Source organism: Electrophorus electricus, chromosome 7 (assembly GCF_041902795.1).
Source record: "Electrophorus electricus isolate QZ-2024a chromosome 7, ASM4190279v1, whole genome shotgun sequence".
Classification (NCBI taxonomy): Eukaryota; Metazoa; Chordata; class Actinopteri; order Gymnotiformes; family Gymnotidae; genus Electrophorus; species Electrophorus electricus.
The window spans coordinates 97,501-118,646 of record NC_137503.1 but is presented as its reverse complement, the minus strand read 5'-3'; the positions used below and the strand labels follow the sequence as shown (position 1 = coordinate 118,646).

The 21,146-nt window shown below is 41.9% G+C and overlaps 2 protein-coding genes across 2 annotated transcripts in view; both read right to left on the bottom strand.

The window, feature by feature from the left end:
* Positions 1 to 120: 120 nt before the first annotated feature.
* klhl41b (kelch-like family member 41b) lies at positions 121 to 5,415 on the bottom strand. The gene is made up of 6 exons (XM_026998789.3): positions 4,173 to 5,415; positions 3,428 to 3,585; positions 2,761 to 2,868; positions 2,223 to 2,408; positions 1,323 to 1,469; positions 121 to 1,142 (listed from the first exon to the last, which is right to left on the bottom strand). The coding sequence occupies exons 1-6, from the start codon at positions 5,277 to 5,279 to the stop codon at positions 1,031 to 1,033; spliced, it is 1,818 nt and encodes a 605-aa protein (XP_026854590.2). The 5' UTR covers positions 5,280 to 5,415; the 3' UTR covers positions 121 to 1,030.
* Positions 5,416 to 7,786: 2,371 nt separating this feature from the next.
* The window catches only part of col28a2b (collagen, type XXVIII, alpha 2b), a 31,498-nt gene continuing 18,138 nt past the window's right edge, over positions 7,787 to 21,146 (bottom strand). Inside the window, 20 exon segments of the mRNA XM_081717023.1 lie at positions 7,787 to 7,794; positions 8,070 to 8,222; positions 10,060 to 10,386; positions 10,964 to 11,521; positions 11,714 to 11,750; positions 11,874 to 11,909; positions 11,983 to 12,063; positions 12,164 to 12,232; positions 12,758 to 12,826; positions 13,348 to 13,416; positions 13,532 to 13,600; positions 13,699 to 13,726; positions 13,728 to 13,759; positions 13,881 to 13,986; positions 15,237 to 15,292; positions 15,544 to 15,652; positions 15,715 to 15,776; positions 16,670 to 16,738; positions 18,806 to 18,874; positions 20,806 to 20,874. Of these exon segments, the coding sequence (XP_081573149.1) occupies positions 7,787 to 7,794; positions 8,070 to 8,222; positions 10,060 to 10,386; positions 10,964 to 11,521; positions 11,714 to 11,750; positions 11,874 to 11,909; positions 11,983 to 12,063; positions 12,164 to 12,232; positions 12,758 to 12,826; positions 13,348 to 13,416; positions 13,532 to 13,600; positions 13,699 to 13,726; positions 13,728 to 13,759; positions 13,881 to 13,986; positions 15,237 to 15,292; positions 15,544 to 15,652; positions 15,715 to 15,776; positions 16,670 to 16,738; positions 18,806 to 18,874; positions 20,806 to 20,874 (2,076 nt within the window).

The window sequence follows — 21,146 nt, the reverse complement described above, 5'->3', positions numbered from 1 at the left end:
TGGGGAATGAGAGTGTGAAGGAGTGGGAGATGAAGGTTTGCTCTTATTACCTTATGAAGTGGGTGTTAAAAGTATCTCTCACTGGAGACGTTTGCATGGTGTACAGCAAGCAACAACGTATAATTTTAAAAATGTTTAATAAAAAACCCCACACAAACAGATATGCAGAGCTAGACCATGATCATTGTTTACATGTATCATTCAAAAACCTGAGACTTATTGAAATATTAAAGTATTACATTGCTGAGTGTATCAAGTGTAACAGAAATGGTCAAATACATATATACAAAAATTCACTACCAGTGTTTGTTTCTTAGAAGAACATCTAAACAACTTCGATTAGTCTGAAGCACTGCTGGTTTGTCTAAGGACAGAATCTGCAGACAGATGGGCACTGTGGTGAGGGGCATAAGATCACGATGCTACAGTTTTACAGCGGGTTAGGGTTAAGATAACTTCACCCTAACCTAACCCTAACATTAACTTCACCTTAACCTAACCCTAACCTTAACTTCATTCTAACCCTAACCCTAACTTCACCCTAACCCTAACCTAACCCTAATTTCACTCTAACCCTAACCCTAACTTCATCCTAACCCTAACCCTAACCTTAACTTCACCCTAACCCTAACCTAACCCTAACTTCACCCTAACCCTAACTTCACCCTAAACCTAACTTCACCCTAAACCTAATTTCACCCTAACCCTAACTTCACCCTAACCATAATTTCACCCTAACCCTAACCCTAACCTTAACTTCACCCTACCCCTACCCCTAACCTAACCCTAACTTCACCCTAACCCTAACCCTAACCTAACCCTTACTTCAACCTAAACCTAACCCTAACCCTAACTTCACCCTAACCCTAACCGTAATCTAAGACTAACTTCACCCTAACCTAACCTTAACTTCACCCTAACCCTAACCCTAACCTAACCCTTACTTCACCCTAAACCTAACCCTAACCCTAACTTCACCCTAACCCTAACCTTAACCCTAATCCTAACCCTGTAGTTACGCAGAGGAACATTATAGCTTAGGCATCCTGGCAGCATTGAGACGCATTGCAACACACGATGCTCCAGATGCATAGCGCATCTCTCTTAACATCCCACTCCACTGCTTCTTGTCATCCTCGTATCTAAGAGGACACAAAAATGCACGTGCACGCACACACACACACACACACACACACACACACACACACACACACACACACACACACACACACACACAGGTTGAGATTGCATAATACAGTAAACCACCACCAGTAACCCACCACAGACTTCAGAGTAATGATGGTTCAGACTGGCTAACTTACTGCCAAATATCAGTGATTTCTGAGGGTTCAACTTCTTTGTTCTCCAGCTGCACGATGGCGAAGCCTCCGATGGCGTAGAGATTTCCACTGCAGCTCACAAGGTTGACAGAGCTGCGTTCCTGTGGGAATTCTGTGAACATGCTCCACCTAGAAATGTTACAAGGTGAACCTTGACACACATGTTAATCACTACACGTTAATCACTACATATGTTAATCACTACATCCATGTTACGCACTACACATGTTAATCACTACACCCATGTTAATCACTACATTTTAATCACTACACATGTTAATCAATACACGTTAATCACCACAGGTTAATCACTACACCCATATTACTCACTACACATGTTAATCGCTACACGGTAATCATTACATCCATGTTAATCATCACACATGTTAATCACTACACCCATGTTACTCACTACACATGTTAATCACTACACATGTTAATCACAACATCCATGTTACTCACTACACATGTAATCACCACACCCATGTTAATCACTACGCATTAATAATTACATCTTAATCACTACATTCATGTTACTCACTACACATGTTAATCACTACACATGTTAATCACCACACCCATGTTACACATGTTTATCACCACACCCATGTTACACATGTTTATCACCACACCCATGTTAATCACTACACACGTGTTAATCACTACACACATGTTAATCACTACACACATGTTAATCACATGTTAATCACTACACCCATGTTAATCACTACACATGTTAATCACTACACACATGCTACTGTGCTGGAAACTGTGGACACTCATTCTTTCTTCAGAGTGGCAATACAAGTGTCTAAAGATTTCTAAACATTTTACTAAATATACACAACATGCATTCATTGTAATTATTCCATGTATACATACTTGTTTGTTCCAAAATTGTAGATTTCAGATGCAGCAGTTAGACCTTCCTCATTAACTCCTCCAGTTACAATGATATTCCCGTTGTGCACAACAGCACCAAACATCGCTCTGGCAGTCTTCATACCAGCGAGCTCCCTCCACTCTGACTGCTTGTGGTTATATACGAACAGCTTGTTTAAAGCTTTACTGAAAGACACACAGAGAAAAATGTTACTTTTACAGTTCTCTTACAAGTTTTATAATAAAAAAATCTAAAAAACTTCAGGACTGTTTAAAAAAAGAAGTTAATTTTTGTCAAACTATTTGTAGTTATTTGTTACTAATTTGATGTTAAATCCTAATGTTAAAATAAAAGGGTGGTATACAAATAAATTTCAGCAATTTATTTATCTATCTGTCTGTTTATCTGTCTGTCTATCTTTCTTTAATAGTGAGGTATGCTGTGTATGTCACCAGAACCCAGTGAAACCTGACAGATCACTGAAGGCTGCAGTCAAACCATAGGATCATTTAAATGTGTGCACATGCTCTCACTCACTTATCATCAGTCTTTCCTCCAATGCAGTATATCAGGCCATTATGTGAGACTACTGCATGGCCATGGATGCGGAGAGGAAGTTTCTTAGTCTCACTCCATTTCATCTTCCTGTAAGTAGTCATGTTTAATTAGACTGATTGGGCATCTTATAAGACCAAGATCTTATTGGACTACTTATAAGACCTTTACACCCTGATGAGTAATCATAATAAGAGATCAATGACAGAAAACACCCCACAGGGGTAGCCTATACCTACATAAAACTACAACTGAATAGAAACACCCCACAGGGATAGCCTACACCTATATAAAACTACACTTGAACAGAAAACACCCCACAGGGATAGCCTACACCATAAAACTACACCTGAACAGAAAACACCCCACAGGGATAGACTACACCTACATAAAACTACACCTCAACAGAAAACTGAGAGAACCTACACCATAAACAGCTTTTCAGAAATAAAACAAAGCTGTATTTAAGATGGCATTCATTAAATCAAATTATCTACTAATGAAGCAATACAGAAGTAGGCTAACTAATCTTTATATGTAAATGCATTGGTAAAGAAATGTTAGATTTATGACTATACTTAAAAACATTTTTTACAGTGTACAAAAAATCTAAATGGTATGAATGAAGGAACTATCTGATGTTACTCACTCAGTGTCATAACACATGACAGAATCAAGGGACTCGTTAGTCTGCAGGTCTTTTCCACCAATAGCGAACAGCAGAGTTTCATGCTCACCCATACCGAACAGACATCTGGGGCTCGGCATTGGTGGCAAGGCAAGCCAATCAGCTATAAGGCTGTCCAGCTGTAATACAAACACAAGTGATCATAACCACTATGTTATAGTAAAAATAAATAGTAATTTAACAAATGATATTATAGATTACCTTTTTTCAGTTATTGATTTTTAACATTTGTACATCCAGATGAAATATGGTTTGAGTATGTAACTTATTTTATGTGATATACACAATTTTAATTACTTTATGTGAAATATATTCAAATATATTCAAAGGAAAACTTTCCTGACCAGTGCTTGCATATTTTTTGGAGTTTAAAGAGCCCTTTGCATGTGACTTTTGAGATGATGACTGATGCATCTGAACATCTGAAAACCACTTCTCTAGTACTGTTCAGATCTCATAGCATATCTTTATCTTGTAACCTTTCTGATTTTCGAATGACTCCTATTTATCCACTAGTTTATTGTGATATCCACGTATTTACACTTGACCTGTTTTACTACTTAGCACAAAGCAAGGCCTAATTAATTTAGAGTTTAGCTTTCAAAAGTGCTGAATGGCCTTCCAAAGAATGGATTCCTCAATATGTATTGACTGCTTTTGTGAATACTGCAACTGCTGTTATCAGTGAGGTTGTTTTTTCACCCACCTGGTAAAAGTAGCACTGAAGTGGTGTTTCTTTATTGTCCTCATCCACAAACAGCCCACCGATGATGAAAAGCTGTTTTTTTCTGGAGCACAGGCTCACGTGGTTCTTTGGTACCTGCTCTGCCATGGCCACCAGGAAGCATTCATTCTCTACAACGTCATATGCCACTGCAGCTGCGTCAGTTACCATGACGATCAAATCCCGTCTGTACATCCCCAGTCTGCGGTTGTCATTCAGGTATCCTGGCAACAATTCCTCTTCCTCCACTTCTCCATTCACTTCTCCTTCTTTCATTTCCTTCTTTTTCTTCTCTGGAAGTTTCCCTTTGAAGGCATCCTTGATGATCTGCAGTTTTTTCATGACTTCTGGATCAGCTCTGATGAGTTCATCAGTTTCGATTCTTTCTTTGATGTACTTCTCAGGGAGCAGGCGGAAGCGAATGTACTCAAACGCATCGCTAAGCACCTTGGCACGCTTTTCCTTGTCATTACGCACCCATTTCATTAGAGACTCAAACACCACTTCCTCCTTCTCTACGTTCAGCATGTCTCCACCAATCAGGGCGAAGAGCTCATGTGGTGCCAACTGTAGGAATTCCTCCTCGTTGACGAGGCTCTCAAAGCGATCTGCAGTATAATCACGTGCAGCCACAGCCAGCCGTGGGACATTTAGCACCAGGCCCAGCCTGAAGATGGCCAGACAGTTGGCCAAGGAGAGCTTCTTCTGCAGGTAGTTCACACACACCGTGAACACGGACGGGATCTGGAAGCGGTTGGCAACCGCAAAAATCTCCTGAACATTGTCATCGGTGAGCTCGATCTCGGCAGAGTACAGGTACTTGACGATCATTTCCAGGATGTTGGGGTCCACGTCATCTAAGACCACTTCTTTGAGGTCCTCTTTGACCTTTCCGTCTTCAGAGAAGAACTGATCCCTGAAGTAGGGACTGCAGGCGGCCAGAATGAGCCGGTGACAAGGCAGACAGTGGTCGCCCACTTTCAGAGTGCAGTCTACAAACTTGTTCTCATTGAGAAGCTCCTTCAGGCCATCCTGCAGCAGTGTGCTCTGGAACAAGCGAAGTTCTTCCTTCAGGGCCTGTGGATCCATGACACTGGTGTTCCGGCAGAGAGGCAGTCAAGAAAAAGGGAGCGAGAGGGGGAGAGAGGGAGAGAAAGAGAGAAGAAGGTGGCTGTAGGTCTACGTGCCACACAGTCCTGGCTGGAAAAGGACAGAGTGGAGAAAAGATTTCCAGCCTGAAGAGGCTGTTATTTAATCTGCTCATTCTAAAAATAACATGCACCCTCCCCTCTGTTTCCCCTGAAACCCTGTGTGAGGACAGGGGCTGTGAGACATATGGGACAGCAGCTCTGAACAGCAGCTGTCATGATAAAACAGGCTGCAGAGATTTTAGTCTGAGATCTGATACCCAATAACTGCAGCCTCTATGAACTCAAAAGGGACAATAGAAGTGCAGATGACAGTGATTTTCTGAGTGTTTGGTTATGTGAGAGAGTGTGTGTGTGTGTGTGTGTGTGTGTGTGTGTGTGCTAACAGAGATGGGTAACAGGGTTAGGGTTAGATGGGTAACAGCTGCTACAACAGGTGACAGTTCTCTGTGGCGACCCTGACTAACTAAAGCTTCTCTCACCACATTTTGAGTAACAGGGCATTTATTGTCCTTAGTGTAACACCAGTTTCATCATTTTTGAATCAGTAATTATATGCTGTAGAGCACAAATGCAAATGCAGTTCAGACAGTTCAGAAAGTTGAAGTAAAACACGAAGAATATTAAGAACAAGTAATAATTGAAAAAGTTTGTAACACAATAACACCAATTTTGAACCTTCCTATGATTTGATTTGAAAACGATTTGAAGGCCAAACAGTACATGTGAAAAACGTTTGGCAATCATAAGAACCATTTGTGTTGTGTGTGCAGATTGTTCTAAAACAGAATGTGGAAAGACAGAACTGTGTGCTGTGCTAGGGAAGATACTAAAATTAAAACAGACCTCCCTAAAGGAAGGTGTGTGTGTGTCTGTGTATGTGTGTCTGTGTGTGTGTGTGGAGGGGGTGGTGTGTAATTTAAATCAAAACAGTTAAAAACAGAGGGAAGTAAGTCTCTCCCTCTCTTTCTCTCTCAGAAAGACAGACACACACACACACACACACACACACACGCACACAGAATGATACCTGATTTAATATTGAGCCAATAGGAGAGAACATGTGAATAAGTGAGTGAGCGAAAGTTGATGCTATTGGCCAACGTATAATGGTGCCACAATAAAAGTCTGAATGTGTGAATAATTTAGTTAAATTAAGTAGTGGTAGTCAGTATGTACAGTTTAATGAATTAAGTAGTGGTAGTCAGTATAGATAAATTAATTAAGTAGTGGTAGTGGTAGTCAGTATGTAAAGTTTAATTAATTAAGTAGTGGTAGTCAGTATAGATAAATTAATTAAGTGGTGGTAGTGGTAGTCAGTATGTACAGTTTAATGAATTAAGTAGTGGTAGTCAGTATGTATAGTTTAATTAATTAAGTAGTGGTAGTGGTAGTCAGTATGTAAAGTTTAATTCATTAAGTTTAATTAATTTATTATAATAAAACCACTATTATTTATCACGACTTATTGTTTTAAGTATCACTGCCTGGTTATGGAGCTGCTCAAAGCCAGTGTCTCTCCACACTGGACCGCATGGCCAGTGTTTCTCCACGCTGGACCGTATGCCTAGTGTCTCTCCACACTGGACCGTATGTTCACTGTCTCTCCACACTGGACCGTATGCCCAGTGTATCTCCACACTGGACTGTATGCCCAGTGTCTCTCCACACTGGACTGTATGTCCAGTGTTTCTCCACGCTGGACCGTATGCCTACTGTATCTCCACACTGGACCGTATGCCCAGTGTCTCTCTACACTGGACCGTATGCCCAGTGTCTCTCCACGCTGGACCGTATGCCCAGTGTCTCTCCACACTGGACCGTATGTTCACTGTCTCTCCACACTGGACCATATGCCCAGTGTCTCTCCACGCTGGACCGTATGCCCAGTGTCTCTCCACACTGGACCGTATGTTCACTGTCTCTCCACACTGGACCATATGTACAGCTGTATCTCCATAGCCATCTCCAACAAGGGATGTTAGCTGAAGAGGAGAGACTATAATGGTCTCAGATCCTGTTATATGTATGCTCTTGCTTCATCCACAGTTATAAGAGAAGAACCTTGTTACCATGGCAGAGAGAGGGTGCACAAAATAGGAGTGAGAAAAAAGCTGAGAAAAAATAGTTAATTATACAGGCATCAAAAACACAAGAGCAACAGCCCTGGAGTTCAATGTTACTGTGGGTAGGAACTAAAACAAAAAACCTTTTGTTTTATTCAAATGTATTAAAATGTATTAAGTATAGCAAATAAAGTACATAAATCACTACAGTGGTAAAAAGTTTATAGAACTGTGAAATACTGAATATGCCTGAGCTTTTATGAGCTCAGTGACATTGACAAATGAGGTGTTAGAAGTGAGCTGAGTGGGTGTGTGTGTGTGTGTGTGTTGACAGATGAGGCAGTAACAGTCAACAATACATCATAATCATCCTCCATGTTCCTCAGCCTCCTGGAAAAAAATAAGAAAGGTTATTTATGTAAATAATATGTATATTTATATGTAAAATATATATATATATATATATATATATATATATATATATATATATATATATATATATATATATATATATATATATATATATATATATATATATATATATATATATATGTGTGTGTGTGTGTATGTATGTATATGTGTGTGTATGTGTGTTGATGTTGAGCAGGTGTAATGGTGTGTTTGTATGTGTGTGTGTGTGTGTGTGTGTGTGTGTGATGGTGTACCTGATCTTGAAACAGCACAAGTCTTCTTGCACTCCTCCTCTGTGTCAAAGTGATTGCGGTTGCCATGACAACCTCCATACCAGAACTGAGCACAGGCATTGGCCTGCTGGTCATAGTACCAGCGGATGTTGTAGTCCTGACATGGGCCCTGGTCTAAGGCCAGTGTACAGTCCGGATCAGGGGGACGATTTCTGACCAAGACATCATATATTTACTGGAGTGTGTGTGTGTGCCTCTGTACATACCCTCTGTGTGTGTGTGTGTGAGTGTGTGTGTGTGTGTGTGCATGCGTGTGTGTGTGCATGTGTGTATATGCATGCATGTGTGTGTTTGTGTGCATGTGTGTGTGTGTGTATGTATTTATGTAAACGTATGTGTGTGTGTGTATGTATTTATGTAAACGTAAACGTAAACATAAACATATTTATGTGGGAGTGTGTGGGTACACGTGTGTATTTCAAGTTCAAGTTTGATTTATTTGTCACATACATAGTCATACACGGTATAATTTGCAGCGAAATGGTTTGAGAGTGCTCTGTCCAAACCTAGGAAAAAAACAGGGGTGCATAGGAAAATCCTGATTTCCCTGATTCAGGGCCTGAATGGCCTGTGGGAAGAAGCTTCTCTTCAGTCTCTCTCTATTGGTCTTAAGGGAGCGAAAGTGCTTCCCTGACCTCAACAGAGAGAAGAGTCTATTGTTGGGATGAGTGGGGTCCTTCACAATCCTCTTGGCCTTGGTCTGGCACCACTTGTAATAGATGGTCTGCAGGTCAGGAAGTTCCGTATGAGTGATGTACTCTGCTGAATGCACCACCCTTTGGAGTGCTTGTCTGTCCTGCTTGGTGCTGTTTCGAAACCAGACTGTGATGTTTCCTGTGAGGATGCTCTTGATAGTGCAGTTGTAGAAGTTCCGCAGTACCTTGGAGGTGGTAAAGACGCTAACGAGCCTTCTTTGCCAGGGAGTTGGTATGGCAGGACCAGGACAGGTCCTGTGAGATGTGAACTCCACGATACCTGAAACTGTCTACTCTCTCCACTGTGGTTCTGTTGATCCTCACAGGTTGGTAGTGCCGCTCCTGCTTCTTGCTGCAGTCCACAATCAGCTCCTTTGTCTTGCTGACGTTTAGGAGGAGATTATTTTCCTGGCACCAGTTTTCCAGGTGTGTAATCTCCTCCAGGTAGGCCCTCTCATCGTTGTCTGAGATCAGGCCCATGACGACGGTATCGTCAGCACACTCGACAATGATGGTGGAGCTGGAAGTGGCTGTACAGTCATAAGTGTACAGTGAGTAGAGTACAATGTACAGGGACACATATTTGGGTGTCGTGTGTAATTGTGTATATTTCTGTGTATGTGTATTTGTATATGCATGCCTGCATGTGTGTGTGTGAGAATGTGTGCATGTGTGCGTGTGTGTGTGTGCGCATGTGTGTGTGTGTGTGTGTGTTTTTACCTTTAGACCAAGGTGGTCGTGGGGCAGGAACATAATGCACTGATGATGGCCCTGATAATGGTCTCTCTTCTGAAGATGTCTTATTATTTAATCTGGTGTGTGTGAGTGTGTGTGTGCGAGAGAGGGTCTGTTATGTATGTCACAGTGTCTGTGGTGTGTGTGAGAGGGTCTGTGGTGTGTGTGAGAGGGTCTGTGGTGTATGTCACAGTGTCTGTGGTGTGTGTGAGAGGGTCTGTGGTGTGTGTGAGAGGGTCTGTTATGTATGTCACAGTGTCTGTGGTGTGTGTGAGAGGGTCTGTGGTCTGTGTGAGAGGGTCTGTTATGTATGTCACAGTATCTGTGGTGTGTGTGAGAGGGTCTGTTGTGTATGTCACAGTGACTGTGGTGTGTGTGAGAGGGTTTGTGGTGTGTGTGACAAATCTGTGATTTGTGTCCTTTGAGGTGATGCCTAAGAAAATAAAATGCACATGAAGACAAGCAGCTATCAGTATTAATCATCTGGTAACAGGTTAAAGGCTGTACCAACACCAGCATACTCACATCTGGTGTGTCTGGCTGGCCCAGTGCAGACAGGCTGCCTCCCCTGCCATTCCTGGAGGTGATGGTATTTGTTTCAGTGTGTGTTGCTGTTTCTGTGTGTGTCTCAGTAACAGTTCCCTTGTGTGTTTTTCCAGGTTGGACATCAAGTACATTTTCTTGGCTGCTGTCATACAGATTTTGTCTGCTGATGTGGTTTTCATTGTGACTAAGTCCATAAAGCTTGTTTACATGGTTGGCATGGCTACTGTATCCACTGACATGGTTAAAGACCACAGCTCCTTCCTCATCCTCACAAAACTGACTGACCAGTTTGGACTCTAAAGCTGAAAAAGGAAGAAAGAAAGATGCTACATTTTACTGATGCCTTTATCCAAAGGGACTTACAAATAGGTAACTGAGCACAACTTGAGCAATCAAGGGTTAAGGATCTTGTTCAGGGACCCAACAGCGGCAACTTGACAGTGGTGGGACTTGAATCGGCAACCTTCTGATTACTAGTCCAGTACTTTAATCACTGCGCTACCACTGACCCTAATGCTAGCTTTTATCCTGACATAGTTAATGCATAATTATTATTTCTGTAGTTTTAAGTCCAAGTATGTTGATCCAACCAAGCAGCTGGTCCAATCATTTAAATATCAAATTTTGGATTATTGTTGATTTATGGATTATCAGTAATTCAGAATAATTTTAACTCATTCTAAGACTTAAAGTAAGCATGAAAAGCCTTAAAGCCTTAAAGTAAGTTTTAAACATATACAAATTTCAAAGACTCCAAATATGAAATTCCAAAAATCTGTTTAATATGAACTGCAAAAAGTTGATTATCCTAGCAGGTCCAGCGGATGATGTTATTCACGGGTGTGCAGGTTATTTTCTGCAGTGTCTAGAATGAATTACCTGGCAGTGTGTTGAAATCATCTATCAGATACATGTGTTCACTGTCTGGGTCAGAGGTGATGAGATTTAGCTCCCAGAGAAACTCCACCTGCGTTGGGTCACTGGCATTGACGATGCCCATCGCGAACATCTCGATGCTGGCTGTGTGAGCTTCCCTCACTGCAAGGTCCAGCTTCACGGGCTCTCGTTTGTCTGTCTGACCATCTGTGATGACGACGGTGACCTTGCTGACCCCGGCCCAGGCACTGTAGAAGGCTTCCTGCGTGGCCTTGCGGATGGCTGTGCCCGTGTGCGTGCCCTCGCCCATGTAGGGCATCTTGCAGATGGCCCACTTGACATCTTCCTTGGTCACGTAACGGGCGAGGCTGAACTCCAGCCGCCCCTCCGGGCTATAGAGCAGCAGACCCATGCGGGTGGCGTTGTGACCCAGAGTCACTCTGTCCACCAGCGTCATTAGGAAATCCTTTATGATCTCAAAGTTGTCTGGACCCACACTCTCCGAGCTGTCAATCACGAACACCAGCTCCATCGGACGCTCTTTGCATTTGATTCTGCAGCCTGAAAGGTTTTTACATTGTTAGCGATGTTAGTGATATTACTGATGTCAGTGATGTAAACAATGTTAGTGATATTAGTGATGTCAGTGATGTAAATAATGTTAGTGATGTTAGTGGAAACTTTTAGATGTAACTTTTAAGGGACGTTTAAACGCAACTTGTAATGTGATGAGGGCATGAAGGCAGCTCTTACTACATATCTCTTTAATTATCCTCGCAATTTCTTCTCTCTGAACATGAAGAACATCCATTAAGAACCAATCTAATCATATGGTGTAGGGATTAAAGGGTACCTGGATCTGTAAAAGCATTAGGCAGCATTACAAACAGGAGGAATATGGGAGAAATCTCACCATCAGTCCTGACTCTCCTTTCACATCTTGTCTTCCCTGAAAACAAAACGCAGAGTTTGTAGAACCTGTGCCTCCCCTAAACCCCTGCTCACAGTCCAGCAGGACTCACTGCTTGGCTTAGGGCCCCAGGATCCCCTAGGTCACCTTTGACCCCTTTCATGCCTCTCACCCCTTGAGATCCACGGTCACCCTAGAAAAAAGAGGTGACTCTTTTATCAATCTCTAGAATAACAACCATTTATTTGAAACTGAACATGTCTACATTTTGCAAAACATGGACAAAATCTGACCTTTGACCATGGAAGACCTTCTCCAGGTGGTCCCCTTGGCCCTGACAAACCTTGAGATCCTTGATCTCCCTGAAACAATCAAAACAAAAACATGCAAGTTTGTAAACATGTACAGAGTATGTGTACCATTGTGTGTGTGTGTGTGTGTGTGTATGCGTATTTATGTTTGTGTCTATGCCTCTGCATGTGTGTATGTGTATTTATGTTTGTGTGTATGTTTCTGCATGTGTGTGTCTCTGTGTGCATATATTTTTGTCTGTGTGTGTGTGTGTGTGTGTGTGTGTGTGTGTGCACGTACATGTCTTTGTGTGTGTGTGTGTGTTTGTACATGTCTGTTCAAGTTCAAGTTCAAGTTTGGTTTATTTGTCACATTGTCTGTGTGTGTGTGTGTGTGTGTGTATGTGTGCGTCTGTGTGTGTGTGTGTGTGTGTGTGTGATTGTGTTTCTGCGTGCGTGAGTCTGCGTGTGTGTTTGTGTGTGTGTGTGTGTGTGTGTGCGTGCGTGCATGTCTTTGTGTGTGTGTGTGTGTGTGTGTGTGTGTGTATGTGTGTGCATGTGCATGTCTTTGTGTGTGTGTGTGTGTGTGCTGGTTACCCTTGGTCCTTGTAATCCTTGTCCTGTCAATCCTGGGGGTCCAGGAGGTCCTTGTCTCCCCATGATGCCCTACAGATGTGCATGAGAAAAATCCTTAACCATTTAAATGAGTAAAATGGCAGCTCATAACACTGGATTAGCATTAGTGCCTATGGAGCAGCATCCAGATGTGCCAGGATGAGACTGGCTGACCTTCAACAGTATATGAAGTACTTGTGTTTGAACATAGCCACAGTCCAATGATAAAAGTGATGTTAGATACAATAATTACTCCCCCTTTGAAATATCCAGCACGCTGTGCTATAGGACAAAGTGTAACACATCATATGGGGAATAAAACATTAGTACCTACAAAATGTACCTACTGTATACTGACAAGGTTAATACAGCACTAATGATGCAACGTCATTTTCATAGTTTGGTGCCTCTTCCATGTTTTAATGATGCTAAACTTCTGTATTTGTTTTGATACTCATTTCAATGTGTGTGTACATGTGTGCGTGCATGTGTGTGTGTGTGTGTGTGTGTGTGTGTCTGTGAGTGTGTGTGTGTGTGTGTGTGTGTGTGTGTATGTGTGTATAGTGACATACTGGTGGTCCTTGTAAACCTTTTCCTGGAGGTCCAGGTAACCCTGGTTGTCCTTTGAACCCAACATCACCCTAAAAGACACAAGACCACTTATATACTTATGCTCTGGGCACAGATCTTTCACTCTCTTTCTCTCGCTCTCTTACGCACACACATACATACTGAAGAATGGGTTACAGTGGATACCTTGGGTCCGGGGAGACCCAGTCCCTCTGACCCAGGTTCTCCTGGAAGGCCAGGAAGCCCAGGAGGACCCTGTAAAAGATATAAATGAACACACATACATTATATACATTTACATACAGAATCCCACTTACACAGTTCATAACAGAGCTCAGTGTGGCCCATCGTACTACTGGACCAGGGTTGCCATCTCCCTGGTGGTCCTGGTGGACCTGTGTCTCCACTTTCACCCTGTGAAACAGTGAGAGAGCAGGATTCAAACACAGATTCATCCTGGCTGCAGACAAGCCAATGTTAATGGAAATTATAACCCTAACCCTAATCCAGTATAGATGATACATTAATTATTTACCTTTGGTCCTGGAAGTCCATAGCCTCTCTCCCCGAGTGGACCAGGAGGACCCACTGGGCCCATATCACCCTGGAATGAAAACCAGCCATGTAATAAAAAGTTGGAGCTGTGTGAGAGCTTTGAGGCAGGTACATATACAGGATTTGGCAGATGCTTGTATCCATAGCAGCTTACATATTTATCAGTATGACAGTATGTGCGCTCCCTGGGAAGTGAACCTTTGTGTCATTAGCACCTTGCACTACCTGCTCTACCAGGTGCATACAGGTGTATCTGTTCCTTATGCTGGAATGACCACACACTGCTGAACAAAAGCCTGCTCCAGTGGGTGGTGCTGGAAGTGGGTGGTGTTAGTGTTAGTTTTAGGGTCAGAGTCTAGTGTTAGGGTTAGGGTCAGAGTCTAGTGTTAGTGTTAGGGTCAGAGTCTAGTGTTAGGGTTAGGGTCAGAGTCTAGTGTTAGGGTTAGGGTCAGAGTCTAGTGTTAGGGTTAGGGCCAGAGTCTAGTGTTAGGGTTAGGGTCAGAGTCTAGTGTTAGGGTTAGGGATAGGGTCAGAGTCTAGTGTTAGGGTTAGGGTCAGAGTCTAGTGTTAGGGTCTCCCTGTCCAATGATATCACAAGCACTGTTACAAAACATAATTGCTTTACCAAACATGTTCAATGTATGTGATCACTAAAACTCCTGGAGATTTCAGTCGTGATCTCCTTCACATAACTAATCAGTGTCATCAGATGATTTCTGTGCTCTGAGGCCAGATTGGTTGGTACTGAAATAGATCAGCCAAGTAAAATCTGCAAAGGTCAACAATCAAGAAAGGTGGAAACAACCATAAAATGAGAAGAATGGAGAAGAGCGCTAGTGTTAGAGCACTAATATTAGAGCACTAGCATTAGAGGACTGGGGTTAGAGCACTAGTGTTAGAGCACTAGTGTTAGAGAACTAACAGAGCACTAGCATTAGAGCACTAGGGTTAGAGCACTAGCATTGGGGAACTAGCATTAGAGCACTAGTGTTAGAGAACTAACAGAGCACTAGCATTAGAGCACTAGTGTTAGAGCACTAATATTAGAGCACTAGCATTAGAGGACTGGGGTTAGAGCACTAGTGTTAGAGAACTAATGTTATAGCACTAGGCTTAGAGCACTAATGTTATAGCACTAGGGTTAGAGCACCAGGATTAGAGCACTAGTGTTAGAGAACTAATGTTATAGCACTAGGGTTAGAGCACTAATGTTATAGCACTAGTGTTAGAGAACTAATGTTATAGCACTAGGGTTAGAGCATTAATGTTATAGCACTAGGGTTAGAGCACCAGGATTAGAGCACTAGTGTTAGAGCACCAGGATTAGAGCACTTACTTTTTCACCCCTGGTGTTCCCTACAGCCCTCTTAGGCCTAGAGCACCAGGTTCTCCCTAAAATACACAAACAAACACAAACACACAAACATATACAAACGTCCACCATCATACACAAGCATACAGAAACATACAGAAACATATACAAACATACGCCAACATACCTAAACATACACAAACATACACAAACATACACCAGCATACACCAACATACACAAACATACACACTCCCATCATGCCAAGCAGACCTGGCTGACCTGCTCTTACCTTAGATGTGATCACAGCTTCATTCTGAACATCACTGCTACCTTTTGGCCTGGAACTCCATCTTCTCCAGGTAAACCCGGTAACCCTGACAACCCAGGTGCTCCTGGTTCACCGTGTAGACAAGTGTTTGTTACTAAGTTTCTGTTACTGCTGCACAGAAGCCATAACATTATTTATTTATTTATTCCTGATGAGGGGTCATGGGTCATGACCCTGGTTCCCCTGCTCCTCTTTCTCCTGGTACTCCAGTTTCACCTGGTAACCCTTGATCACCCTGGCAGGACACACACGGTCATGGTTGCACTGACACATGCATACACAGACATACACTTAGGCATATAGACACAGACACAGACACACTGACATGAACATACCAACATTTACATACAGACATACAGACACTCAGACATGGACATATACACACAAACATATATACACAAAGACATATACACACAAATAAATACACTCAAACATATACTCGAAGACATATACACACACAAATACACTCAAACATATATAAGACATACACTCAGATACAGACTCACACATGGACAGGCATGTTATGGTCACCTCATAACAAATCACTGGAATGTAGCAGTTAAACTATGCAAACTGAGAGCCAGTGTACAGTGTAATGGGAGAGACTCTATAGTGCAGTGTAATAAGATGCTCTGTACAGTGCAGAGTGTAATGAGACGCTCTGTACAGTGCAGGGTAATGAGGCGCTATGTACAGTGTAGTTTAATGTTATGCTCTGTACAGTGTAGTGTAATGAGACATTCTGTACAGTGAATAGTGAAATGTGAAACTATACAGTGCAGTGTAATGAGATGCTCTGTACAGTGCAGTGTAATGTGATGCTCTGTACAGTGTAGTGTAATGTGATGCTCTGAACAGTGCAGTGTAATGAGACATTCTGTACAGTAAAGAGTGAAATGTGACACTCTATACAGTGCAGTGTAATAAGATGCTCTGTACAGTGTAGTTTAATGTGATGCTCTGTACCGTGAAGAGTGAAATGTGACATTCTATACAGTGCAGTGTAATGAGACGCTCTGTACAGTGCAGAGTAGTGAGACATTCTGTACAGTGAAGAGTGAAATGTGACACTATACAGTGCAGTGTAAGTGATGCTCTGTACAGTGCAATGTAATGAGACGCGCTTACCTTTTGTCCTGGATAGCCATCGCCTGGTGGCCCCCTGACACCTGGGGGTCCACGTGGACCCTCCACTCCCTTAAAAATAATTAATTGATCAAAAGCTCATCCAGTTAAAAAATGACTTTTTGCCCTCTTTATGGATACATTAGTCTTTCAAATCATAATCGAAATCATAATACTTCCTGAACTTCCCACTTATCTGCATGAAAACGCCCTCATCTATGCCTAGACTTGAGTTTTGCAAGTACTAAAAATATGAACAAATACACTGAGTCAGCATTAGGTCCACCTCCTCTGCACCTGCTCTACACCTCCTCTACTCCTCTTATACACCTCCTACTCCTCCTCTACCCCTCTATAGCGCCTCTACACCTCCTCCACCTACCCCACACCTCCTCTACTGCTCCTCTATACCTTGTCCACACTTCCTCTACTCCTCCTCAATACCTCCCCTACACCTCTCAGATACCTCCTCTACACCTCCTCTACTCCTCTTATACACCTCCTCCACCCACCCTACACCTCCTCTACTCCTCTATAGCTCCTCTACACCTCGTCCACCCACCCTACTCCTCCTCTACTGCACACCACCTTTACTCAGACATTATCATTAGACACTTTATCATCAGATGTTATGATCAGACATGTTGTCCTCAGACACACTATCATCAGACACGTTATCATCAGAAATATTATCATCAGACACGTTATCATCAGAAACATTAATTTCTGAGTGAGTAGAACTTCCCAAAAAAAGGAATGGTGACTCAGTGTCACAGAGAATTTTAACTTTTAGTTTTTTATCTTGCTGATCAGGGATCAGGGATCATATCAGGGAATTTTAGGAAGGAAATGGGCACATCCCTAAATTCTTTCCTGCAATGTTTTCCAGAATGTTACAGAACCCTTAACCTTAACCATAACACTAACATTTAGCCTTAACCCTAACACTGACCATAACATCCTTAAACTTTACCCTAACCCCAACCCTTAACCTTAACTCTAACCCTAATACTTAACCTTAACCCTAAAACCCTTTACCTTAATCCTAACTGTAATATTTAGTCTTAACCCTAACCCTAACCCTTAACCCTAGCCCCAATACTTACCCTTAACCCTAACACCCTTAACCCTAACCCTTAACCCTAAGCCCTAACCTTAACCTTAATCCTAACCCCAATACTTAACCTTAACCCTAAAACCCTTAAACTTAACCCTAACTGTCACGGTACGGCCCCTCCCCCAAAACGTCTCCTCATGTGTGTGCGTGTGTGCGTGTGTGTATTCGTCAATGAGGCCACACCCTCCTTGTGTCTCACACCTGCAACTCATTGGGTTATTATCATATGTATAAAAGTTTGTTTTTTACACATTTGTGTTGTTGGTGTTTGACTCCATTAGTGTGCGTATTTGACTGTGAATGTTACATGTTAAATAAACATAGTCTTATGTTCCACGCAACTCGTCCCCGCATCCTGTTTAAATCCTACACTAACACCCTTAACCCTAACCGTAACCCTTAACCTTAACCCTAAAACCCTTAATCTTAGCCCTAACATCCTTAACCTAACCCTAACCTTTAACCTTAACCATAACATCCTTAACCATAACCCTAACCCTAATACTTAACCTTAACCCTAACACTCTTAACCTTAACCCTAACTATAATATTTAGTCTTAACCCTAACCCTTACCTCAACCCTAACACCCTTAACCCTAACCATAACCCTTAACCTTAACCCTAACACCCTTAACCTTAACCCTAACATCCTTAACCTAACCCTAAACCTGAACCTTAACTCTAACCATAATATTTAGTCTTAAACCTAACCATAACGCTAATACTTTAACCTTAACCCTAACATCCTTAACCCTAACTGTAACCCTTAACCTTAACCTTAACCCTAAAACCCTTAACCTAAACCCTAACCATAATATTTAGCCTTAACCCTAACCCTAAACCCTAACCCTAATACTTAACCTTAACCCTAATACCTTTAACCATAACCCTTAACCTTAACCCTTAAGCTTAACCTTAACCCTAACCCTAACCCTTAACCCTTAACCTTAACCCTAACCCTAAGATCGTGTAGAGTATAAATTTATTTGGTGTAAATAAACATGTGTTTCATCTGTCTGCACCTTTTCTCCTTGTACACCAGGGCCGGGAAGCCCAACTGGTCCTGGTATCCCAGGAGGTCCAAAGTCACCCTAGAACACATAAACACCATGACCTCTTAAAGGAATATCTGCCCCCTCCTCCTGCATTCAGTGTAGTTTAAAATGGTTTTACATCTTTTATTTGTCAAATGTTTGGTTTTGGAGTTACAAATAACTTCCGATAAATGTCCATGGGGCAATCTTACAAGTTTTAGGAACTAATATATCACTAGTGTAGAGCTGTAATACAATGATGCTAATTTTATTTAAAACACTTGATAAAGTTTTTTGGAAGAAGTGATCTGGTGCAGCTTCACTGTGGTTAGGGTTAGGTTTGGGATTCACTGGGTTAGGGTTAGGTTTGGAGTTCACTGGGTTAGGGTTAATTGGGTTAGGGTTAGAATTCACTAGGTTAGTGTTAGGGTTCACTGGGTTAGCGTTAGCGTTCACTAGGTTAGGGTTAGGTGAACCCTCATCTGAACACTGTGTGTAGTGATGCATGTCTGCACACCCTCACACCTTCTCTGTGTTTAAATTCCATCTGTCCCAACTCTTTATCCATACTCTAGATGCAGTACAGGTGAACTTTATATTGAAACATTTCTGCCTCGTCATCAAACATGTTTTGGTGAGATTACATAGTTACACTTACACTGAAAGTTCATACTGTAACTAAGGAAACTGCTACCAGTGCAAGACTATATAGCAGGATTAAAGACCAGGACTACAGAACAGGACTACAGACCAGGACTACAGGACAGGACTACAAACCAGGACTATAGACTAGGACTATATCATGGGACTACAGCACAGGACTACAGACTAGGACTACAGACCATGATTATAGCACAGGACTACAGCACAGGACTACAGCACAGGACTACAGATCCTGGAGCAGCTGTTCACACCAGAGCAGGAAGAAATCATCGTAAACATGGTCAGAGCAGACAACAGCACACATTGATGATAACTACAGCAACACATAATTACTGACAACGTCATGTTCAGAAACATCCATTCAGTGTTTATCTGCACTGGGCACCTCCTGAAAACACATTGAGTAGGCATGAAGCTTTGTTTTATAACCCAGGGACATAATCTCACTGAACCATTTATTACCCAAGTATATGATCTGTTTTATGCTTGTTATTATAAATGACTTTTTATTGAATCTAAAACTGTAAATTATAAGAGATTATTTAACTCTAAAATAACCAAATCTTTGAAAAACAAACACTTTAAAACAATTTTTCAAGTACCCTGAACAATAAAAAATAAGTTTTCTGTGGTATGCACTGGAATATTCCTTAAAATATTCATTTAATGATTTATTATTGTTAAGCAATTACACTGAAATTTAAATTAAAGATTGTTGCTAGAAGGAGGATGTAACGTTTGCCCAAGTACCGAAGGGCGTGGAGTAGGCCAACCACGTGACTCGCAGGAGGTGAGCGTTCCGTGACAGAGGACTGATGTTAAGAGCTTCACCACGATCTCACAGGAACTTAGAGAACAAAAGCTGAATAATAACTGCTAGCATCAAATAAACACTAGGGGGCATTGTTATATAGGGCCATTGCAAAATGGGAATGAGACATTTTGTCATCTTACAAATACAATAGCAGGAAAACCAAGAATCCCTAGCGATGACCACATGACATATAAGTAGTGAAAGTGTCTCAATGGCATGTTCTCGCATCTCTCATGGTTCAGAGGTCAGCAGCAGCCATGTTGGACATGCCCCGTGCATAACAAACTCCTGCTGGACATTAACCCCGTCCTCATGAGTAGGTGACAATAATGACAGAGCTGTTGAAATGGAAAACTGTTTTGTCTGAGTGTGTTGTTACTCTCTGGTGGTGTGTGTTACTCTCAAGGGGTGTGTGTTACTCTCTGGGTGGGCAGATGTGGGTTGTGTGTGTGCGTGTGTGTTTTGTGTGTGTGTGTGTGTGTGTGTGTGTGTGTGTGTGTGTGTGTGTTACCTTGTCTCCTTTAATGCCAGATCCTTCCACCCCCCTGGGGCCCCGGAGTCCCTCAGTGCTTCTCTCTCCCTGCCACAAAAGGGAAATGCATATTATCTCATGTTTGTATCACTCTGTTTTCTCATGTTTTTATCACTCAGTCTCATAATATCTGAAGGTTGGATCATTTTCTGTTTAATTCAATTTTCCCTCCTCCCTCCTTCTGAGGGCAAAAACCGCAAACTCACAATATATGAACATAAAAGTTATAAATATATTTGCGCAACAATGAAATACATCAGTCAGTCACTAATTATGCAAAATGTAAATAGAGCAGAACAAATAACCGCTATTCTTTTTTA

Excerpts from the sequence above, each read along its gene's own strand:
- klhl41b (XM_026998789.3), bottom strand. The coding sequence starts at position 5,279 with ATGGATCCACAGGCCCTGAAGGAAGAACTTCGCTTGTTCCAGAGCACA. Across the intron at positions 2,869-3,427 it reads GTCATGTGTTATGACACTGA|GAAGATGAAATGGAGTGAGA; the intron begins GTGAGTAACATC and ends GACTACTTACAG. Across the intron at positions 1,143-1,322 it reads GAAATCACTGATATTTGGCA|ATACGAGGATGACAAGAAGC; the intron begins GTAAGTTAGCCA and ends GTGTCCTCTTAG.